The sequence below is a fragment of the Vespa velutina genome, chromosome 1 (genome assembly GCF_912470025.1).
Source record: "Vespa velutina chromosome 1, iVesVel2.1, whole genome shotgun sequence".
NCBI lineage: Eukaryota > Metazoa > Arthropoda > Insecta > Hymenoptera > Vespidae > Vespa > Vespa velutina.
This window is the reverse complement of record NC_062188.1, coordinates 16,797,330-16,806,395: the sequence shown is the minus strand read 5'-3', so window position 1 is coordinate 16,806,395 and position 9,066 is coordinate 16,797,330. Positions and strand designations below refer to the sequence as shown.

Here is a 9,066-nt window from a genome sequence, read left to right as displayed (position 1 = left end):
TAAGGTATCTATATAACGAAGAAAAGAAAACGCAAATAACCTCCGTGGAAAATCGATGAAATTGTAAAGTTAGGTCGATGGTAAATTCTCGTTGAAATGAGAAAGCCAATGCTCGGCCAACATTTTAAATGCTCTTGCAAATGCCTCTCGGCCGATTTTCGAAATACGGCATTCATGAATTGTCACAATTTTTTTTTTTTCTTTTTTCTTTTTTCTTTTTCTACATTTCATTTTCATCCATCTATCGTATCGTGAAAATGTTATACTGATGATAATACAGCTTTTAGATTTGCCGAGTAAATTCTATGTCTGTATTTCTATAAATAAATGTATGTAATTCTCATTACTTTGGAAGACATCGCGGCAAAGGCTATCCTTGTGAAAGATAAAGAGGATCCAAGAGGCAAAAGTAATCTCACGAGATTACGATTTTACTTGGATTGAAAGTTGTTAGCCATCGCGAAAAACCTTACACGTATAGTAATAGAGATTCGTTGTACAGTAGACCTACGAAAGGAGGACAGAATGTTCGTGGATAAAGCTAACGTTCAGTGGTATTAGACGTTTACAGGTCAGACATGTCTTATACGAGATCGAACTTTCGTTATTTCATTGTTCAGTTTCTCTTGTGTGTTATGAAAAAAAAAAAAAGAAAAAAAGAAAAAGAAAATAGAATAAAATAAAATAAAATAAAATAAAAAAAAAAAAGATAAACAAATAAATCCATTATACATTCGAAAAAGAATAATATTTGTAAAACGAATAAAAAAATATATCAAGTCCGATTGAAATGTAAATATTATTTATTACTTTCACCTTTTTCGAAATAATGAATTGAAAAGAGTTGGAAAAAAGAAAAATAGGTTAAATATTATGTTGCATGCCCGATGAGTAATACATTTAATATTTGACTCTCTATACGAATTTTATTCATTTGTCGCGCAGGCTGTCCGATACGTGCTTTTCTTCTTTCCTTCGTACCCTTTGCTCGTTAATTATACAAAAATCTCATTAACGAGTCGGCTGTACTGCCTGACGTCACGGACGAGATAAAAAATGAGGAAAAAGTATTACGTCAAAATGTATCAAAGGCGGTTTCCAACGAAACCCTCTCTACAAATGAAGAAACTCAATGTATAAAATAATGGATGATCTCAAGAATTCTAACGTATAGCCTCGTTTATACGAATAAACAATATACTATGTATGTATGTATAACTTACTATACTCATTTCTTGATGTCTGCCTCGAAGAATGATAATTACGGCTGTATATTTCTTTTTTCTTTTTTCTTTTCATAAAATTCTATGTAGTTCTATTATCATGAGTTTCATTAGGATGACAAAATATATTAACAAAAGAATTTCAATAAACTCGAGAAATAGTAATATCATATCTTCATACTTTCGAAAAGTATTCATAACATTTTTTTAACTAGCAACATTTTATCGATGTAAACGAATATATTCGTATGTAAATGCATACATATGCATTTACGAATTATAATACAGTTCGCATAACGAATGTAAATTTGTTTTCATAAATAATGTAATGAATCATAAAAGTATATATGAATGTGTGTACGAGCATATTGAAAGCAAATAAGTAGAGCGGAGAGAATCGGTTTGTAATAATGTAACGATACCGCGTTTACGTTGTTAAATATTACAATATTTTAAATTAAACCACTAAAATTGATCGAATATAAAACGAATAATAGATTTGTAATCAAACGATCAATTAAAAATTTCGACATTCTATCGATGAATTTAAATACTTGTAGAATTGTGAAAAAAAATTACAATAACTCGATAGACATCTTTTTTCTATTAAAACTTTTCAAAGCGAACATTGTAAAAATTACAAGAGAGAGAGAGAGAGAGAGAGAGAGAGAGAGAGAGAAAGAGAAAAAAGAAAGAGAATCTTTCTCTTCGATCGATTTATTAATCCAATGAAATATCTTTGCTTCGAATGGATAAATGAACGATTAAATGCATATTCGAGACACGAGTTTAGTACTGAGAAATATTAGAATTAATAAGCGCAGCTTTAATTTACGAGCATTACGAAGGATGAAGGCAAATATTTGAAAACAGAACGACGCTAACGACGTGATCGTATCCCCATTGTTTCAGCCACCATTTCAGGCATTTCTCGTCTGTCTTTCTATTCTATCTCTCTCTCTTTCTCTCTCTCTCTCTCTCTCTCTCTCTCTCTCTCTCTCCCCCCACTTTTGTGACAGCGAGAGAGACCATCGAGCGAGTCTTCGAATCGGTGCAGGAGTGAGCCAGCTCGCAGTGAAATGTCGTAATTAAATCGACAATAATTGAATCGACGTGGCCGTTCGTTGAAGAAGAAGGCTGAACGATAGAACGAAAAAAAAGCAGAGAGAGAGAGAGAGAGAGAAAAAGAGGAGATCGGTACGGAACCGATACGATTGTTACTTTTATTTGTTCCGAAATCCTTTTTAGTACCAGTCGCTTTAAATCCACCAGGTCCTCATGTCACTCTCTTTTCCATTACCTTCCTTCTCGTTCTCTTTTCACATCATTGATATACTTCAAACTCGATGTATCCTCCTTTCTGTTTTTTCTTCTTTCAAACACATGATAAATAAAACTGAACTGCGATACAACTATTTTCATCTTCTATTCTTTTACACTTTGACAGCCGAGCATTTCCCTCAAAAACTCTCGGCAATCGTCGGTTCTTCTCTCGCATAGTAACAACCACTTCACATTCAGTTCATTCGAAATATTCTCTGGAACACATGATGTATTTTTTAGCCTTTTTTCTTTTATATATATATATATATATAAAATTTATTCACCTCAATAATGCCATCGAACGTAGGTAATAATCATCAATAAAAACATCGCCGTTCTAAATCGTGTCAATTGGACAAAGAAAATATAAGCGAACAAATCTGAGAAGGGAGATCAAAAAAAAAAAAAAAAAATAAACATGTTAATTCGTCCGTATATCGTTAATCTCTTCGATTTCTTTTTTTTTCTTTTTTTTTCTTTTTTTTTTTTTTTTTTTTTTTTGAAGAAAACATATATATATATATATACGTACGTACGTACGTCGCTAAATTGTTCGAATTTCATTCGATTCAAGATTTCTTTGGGCGAACACATGTAGGTAAGTAGAAGAGGAGTAAGGAGTGTATGTACAAAATTCAAAACGGAATACGATAAGGAAAGCTTACGTCGACGAGCTGGTCGGTCTCAGATATTGGATTCATAAAGCCGTTACGGCAAAGCGAGGGAACACCATAAACGGCATACAGATCGAACAGGAGATGGGATTTCGAAGTAGAGAGGGCAAAGATCAGCCGTTCGGATTTGATATACGACGCTGAAACTCCTTTCTATATTCCTATGTGCCCTTATCGTGCACGATTTCAATCGTCGGAATGCTACCTTACTAAGGGATTCCTACTTTCACATAGATGAAATCTACCTTCTTCTCTTCAAAGTCACAGAAACTTACGATGACGAGAAAAGTTAACGATCACTTACCGCGTCCTGGAGAATAGTCCTTCTTCGATCTTAACCAGACTCTCTTCTATTCGAGAAAATATTCCTACGATTCCTTTCGAATCTTTTGTGTGTATATATATATATATATATATATATATATATATATATATATATCGATTATTGCTTATTATCGATGATAATGCAAAAAATCGCGTTCGATGAATAAATGATTTATAGATATCGTGAAAATATAATAAGACAGTCTTCATTCATACATTTTCATTTATCTCATTAATAAATGCATATTATTAATGAATAAAAAATTTGTTCTCTTCCCATAACAGGTGACACATTTTTATTCTTCCATAGCGATTAATTATTCTTCATTACATTCATTCAGCTAAGAGCCTTAAATATGGTTTTTTATTAAAGAGAGAGAGAGAGAGAGAGAGAGAGAGAGAGAGAGAGAGAGAGAGAGAAAGAAAAGCAAAGAAAAAGAGTTCCTTTGAAATATTACGAAATACGTGATACAGATAAAAGCCTACGGCTTTAGGAAAGATATTAGGGATTTTTATGGTGGAACGTAAAGGGGATAAGAGGGAAAGAGGAAGGATGAGTGCTGAACGAAGAGTAAGAAAGAAAAGAGGAGAGTTGTTTAAAAAGAATGCAAGAAAAATGAAAAACTAGTAAACCAACGTAAGAAGAATGGAAGTACCTAATGTTCGTTGTACCGGCATATTTATGCTTATTTTCCTTAAAACTAGAAACGCGTTTTCATGAGTGATACGTTGGAAAAAGTGAATGTAACGAACCGATGAAAGCTTCCGTTCAAAGATGGTATAATACAAAATGAAAGAAAGAGTAAGAGAAGAGAAATTTTATGATAACAATGTCACGAAATTCGAATGGATACGATTTAATGGGTCTATCCTTTTAGAAACTTTACGATTTTCCCAATTTCTAAGAACTTTTGGAAATATCACGCAAGACATATTCTGTTAAGTTCTCAATGATTTCTCTCTCTCTCTCTCTTTCTCTATCTATCTTTCTAGAGTGAGATTCGTTCGAGTACGAGCAAAGTTCGCGAACAAAGAACTAAAGAATCGATTGAGATTCGTTCCAATTCGATTTTTCTTCCAATTCGATGTAAGGTAATTGTCGAAGAGATATCACGTTTGTTATATTTCACTTGTTAACAAAAGAATCGTATTCTTCGTTCTTGCTTTCAAGAAAGAAAGAAAGAGAGAGAGAGAGAGAGAGAGATAGGGAAAGAGAATTATTATTATTATTATTATTATTATTATTATTATTATTATTAGTATTTTTTTATTAAAATGAAAATTATGAATGAAAAAATAAAAAAGAGTCAATGCTCATGTAAAATCCCGTTTTGAATGTAATTTTACAGGATTATTCTAAAAATCACCCAATTTCAACTAAGATTCCTAAGGAAATTTTAACAGCAATATATCTCCGTGAAACTTTGAAAACTCATCTACCATTACTTTTGACGTCTTTCAAACAGCCGAATTACAATGCATCTATTCCACGACGTTACGAGAATGAAGCTTCGGTAATTATTTTCGAAGCTTCAAACAGTATCGTCTAACTATCGTAGAAATAAATTAACAAACAATTCGATGAATAATTTAACGTACAACTTTACCAATATGTTGTTTTTGTGAAAAACTATCAGTTATAGGATCGATTTCAAATATCCTTAAACGCATAAGAGTTGAACGGAAAATTCGTCAGATTTGTAATAAAAGTTTTAGAATCGTATAACAACTATCGATAAATCGATATTGGTAACTTCGATATAACATTTATATTGGTATTTCTTTCAATTCCCTTACATACTCGATTCATTTTGTTCAATCATTATTCTTTTTAATTATTCATTCTTCCTTTAACTCTCTCTCTCTCTCTCTCTCTCTCTTTCTCTCTTTCTTTCCATTTCAATATTACATTTTCTTAATAATATACTACATTATTTTTTAACTTGTTCATTATCGCTATCCATATTTGAATAAAGTTATCTCTCTCTTTCTCCCTCTCTCTCTCTCTCTCTCTCTCTCTCTCTCTCTCTCTCTGTTTCTCTGTCTCTTTATTTCATTGGAAATAGCTAGACGCTTGGTCGATCGAATATCACGAGACCACGCAAAATACAATGCCTGGAATACTTGCTTAACGTTGAAAAATAGGTAAAACAAAAGAATTGGTGGTGCATACGATGTAAAGCTACTGCTGTTAGCCCGAGGCCGGATTTGTCATAGGAAATGCACGAGATAAGGAGGGAGTAAAGAGAGAGAGAGAGAGAGAGAGAGAGAGAGAATCGGAGAGAGCGAAAAGAGGGAGGCCGAGCACGTAGCTTGTTACCACTTGTTTATCCTCTGCCGTAGCTGCCTCGCTCTTGCCAACCTTAGAAAAGCAAGACTGTTCAACCCTATTCCAGTTTATGTCTTTACTCCCGGATGCCGACGACATACTAAACGTACGTTCTACGTGCACTCATTAGGCTTTCCCGAAGACTCTTTCTTTCTTTCTCATTCTTTCTCTTTTTCTCTGTCTGTTTATCTCTCTCTCTCTCTCTCTTTCTCTCTCTCTCTCTCTCTCTCTCTCTCTCTCTCTCTTTCTCTCTTACCTTTACCAGCAACGCATGTACACCTATGTACCTCCTTCCCTTCGATTTTATTTCCTCTTCGGTAACTCTCCTTCCACTATTTCCCGTAGAAAATCACGGTGAAAGGGGTCAGCCTCATTTACTTTTTCAAAGAATTGACCGCGTTCCCATGACGTCCGAGGAATAACGCAAAACTTCCTTCCTGATTGCCGCTACGTTGTAACTACGAGTATGTGACATTGAAGGACGACGGGGTGCGAATGAAACCGACAAGTGCTAGACCAACTACGATCCAAACTAGATTGGGTGTTAAAAAACGAGAATTATTAATCGAAAAAGTGCAATTTCATTGCTCGTTATTTTTTTGTTTTTTTTTTTTTTTTTTTTTTTTTTACAAAAATGAACACGTACATACAGGGTGAATTATTTATATTTGTATACGATATACGATAATGGTGAATATTTTCGTGGGTTCATTGATACAAAATTTCAAGGAGAAGTTGATAGAAATGATCTTACTTTAAAAGAAATAGTTTTATTTAAGTTTTAGTATGAAACATGTGACTTTACGAAAACAATCAATTTTATTGAGTCAAAAGGAAAATAGTAAAAACCACTAATAGTTATTTATTAATTTCATTAAAAAAAAAAAAAAAAAAAAAAAAAAAAAAAAACCACTCATCACTTCGTATTCTGCATTTTATCTAAATTATGTCATTTTAAAAGCTACGAGCTAAAGGTTCCTTCGGCTAGTTATAGTTATTGACTCGTTCTGTGTATAAGAGGTGATTCATGTTGTACATACACTATACCCATTTTATGTATATATGCTATATATATATATAGGGTGTCTGTTTGAAATAACTTGTTACAAACAAATATTTCGATAATCAAAATAAATATTTGTTAAGAAAACAATTTGAAAAAGAATTCAATAAAGGACATCGAACATTTTAAAAATGAACAGATAAAACAAATAATTAATAAAACTACTCTAAAAATTATAGATATCGAATCATAAAGGATTACTCGAACCACCCTGTACATAGACATTCGCGTTGGAATAACGTAACGTCGGATTGTTGAACGTAACCGGCCGACATTAATTAAGACTTACGACTTTCGGACGACCGTTCCGTTTCTCGTTCGTCGTTAAACGACTCATAAAAGAGAGAACAAGCTTTCCCGCCTTTTTTGTTTTACGTTGATAGGACAGATGGTATAATACATATGTATATATGTTACGTGACTGGCCAATGACAAATAACGATAAGAGACTTTCGATGATACAATTTCTTTCTAATTTCTTTTCTAATTCGATACAAATGATCTTACATTATCAAAATCATTTTTTCTAATTTTTCACTCGATTCCCAAATAATACAATCGAATTTGTTATCTAAAAATGTAAAATAGAGAAGTGAAAAAAGATCGTGAAAAAAAAAGAAGGAAAAAAAAAAGAAGAAGAAAAGAGAAAAAAAAGAAAAAAAAAACCAGAAAACGTACGAATTTTTCTCGAACAATTCAATCGAAGCAATATTAAACGTTTCGTTATAAAATATTTGAAAGAAGTTATATATATTATTTCAATAGTCGTCAATAATTCCAAGTTACCGAGAGGGCTCGACTATAAACGTGAAACATCGTTATCGATCATACGAAGCACGCTATGAAAAGTTTTCTCTATTTTTTCTCACGCGAGGGGACACAGATGTGGACCCGGATGAGCTTCCTCTCTCTCTTTCTCTCTCTCTCTCTCTCTCTCTCTCTCTCTGCTCTCTCTCTTTCTCTTTCTTTCTGTTTATCTTTCCATCTTACTGTTCCTGTCTCTTTCTCTTTCTCTTCCTTTCTATCCAACTTTCTACGAAGACGTCGTTTTACGTCGACCAAACGACCGATACAAACTGTCGTAACGTTTTAAACCTTTACTCTGTTGCAGTCTGGCTCCGGAAAAAGGAAGGACAAGTAAATGGGAAGGTGTAGTATAGAATAGAGAAAGAGAGAAAGACGAAAAAGATTGAGAGAGGAAAAAGAGAGAGAGAGAGAGAGAGAGAGATAGTAGACTAACATCCAAAGAAGCACTCGTGAAGCCAGTCGGGAGCAGCTAAACGATGATCTACGAGCATTTTTTTTCTCACCACACCCGTTGAAAGTCACGAATAAAGCCAGGCAGCACATAACAGCTAGCTGGACAAAAAGCAGGATCATACAGGAAAGAAAAAGAGAGAATAAAAGGGAAAGAGGGAGAAAGGATGAGAGAGAGAGAGAGAGAGAGAGGGGGGGTTAACATGGTAGAAGCACGCCAGTTATTACTGTATTACCGATGGTAACTCGCTTTTGCTATCCATGGGGAGTATTCGAGGTTTCAGAAACGAACGTGTATAGCCAACTTAGTACGAGCTAGCTAACGTGCTCGAGCTACAACACGGTTGTTCAGCTTTTACCCTCTAAATACCAGCCGCGACTCGTTTATAAAATTCACCTTTCCCAACTTGGTCGTTAGCGAGAGACCCCCGATGCACCAATAAATTCCTAAAGGTATCGCTTTTACCAACACCACCATGTACCCTCGTAACCCTTTTTGACTGTTAAGGTACCTACTATATACCCTACGAAGTTATGCGTCGCACTTCCCGAAAAATACAAATAAAAAGATATTGGAATCGTTTAAATATGAATTTTTATTATAGGGATGATTCCTCGGTTATTTAATATTTTTGATTTATTTAATTTAATACGAATTGTGAATCGACAAATATTTACTTTATTCTCGTATATAATAAAAAAAAAAATATGTTGACTTTATCTTTGATCCGTTTAATCATGAATTTTCAGATAAATCTTTGATCCCTTTAGTCGGTCATGAATTTTGATCTGAACTTTTTTCTTTTTTGATACGAAAAAATGTCATTCTTAAAATGAAAAATGAATGATAGAACATCATTGATACTTTTGTAA

At 33.6% G+C, this 9,066-nt stretch overlaps 1 protein-coding gene across 1 annotated transcript in view; it reads left to right on the top strand.

Moving 5' to 3' along the window:
- LOC124957543 overlaps nucleotides 1-8,866 on the top strand; it is a 68,638-nt gene extending 59,772 nt beyond the window's left edge. The window contains exon 6 of the mRNA XM_047514552.1: nucleotides 8,048-8,866. Within this exon, the coding sequence (XP_047370508.1) occupies nucleotides 8,048-8,077 (30 nt within the window). The 3' untranslated portion in view covers nucleotides 8,078-8,866. The remainder of the gene's footprint in view (nucleotides 1-8,047) is intronic.
- Nucleotides 8,867-9,066: the final 200 nt, after the last annotated feature.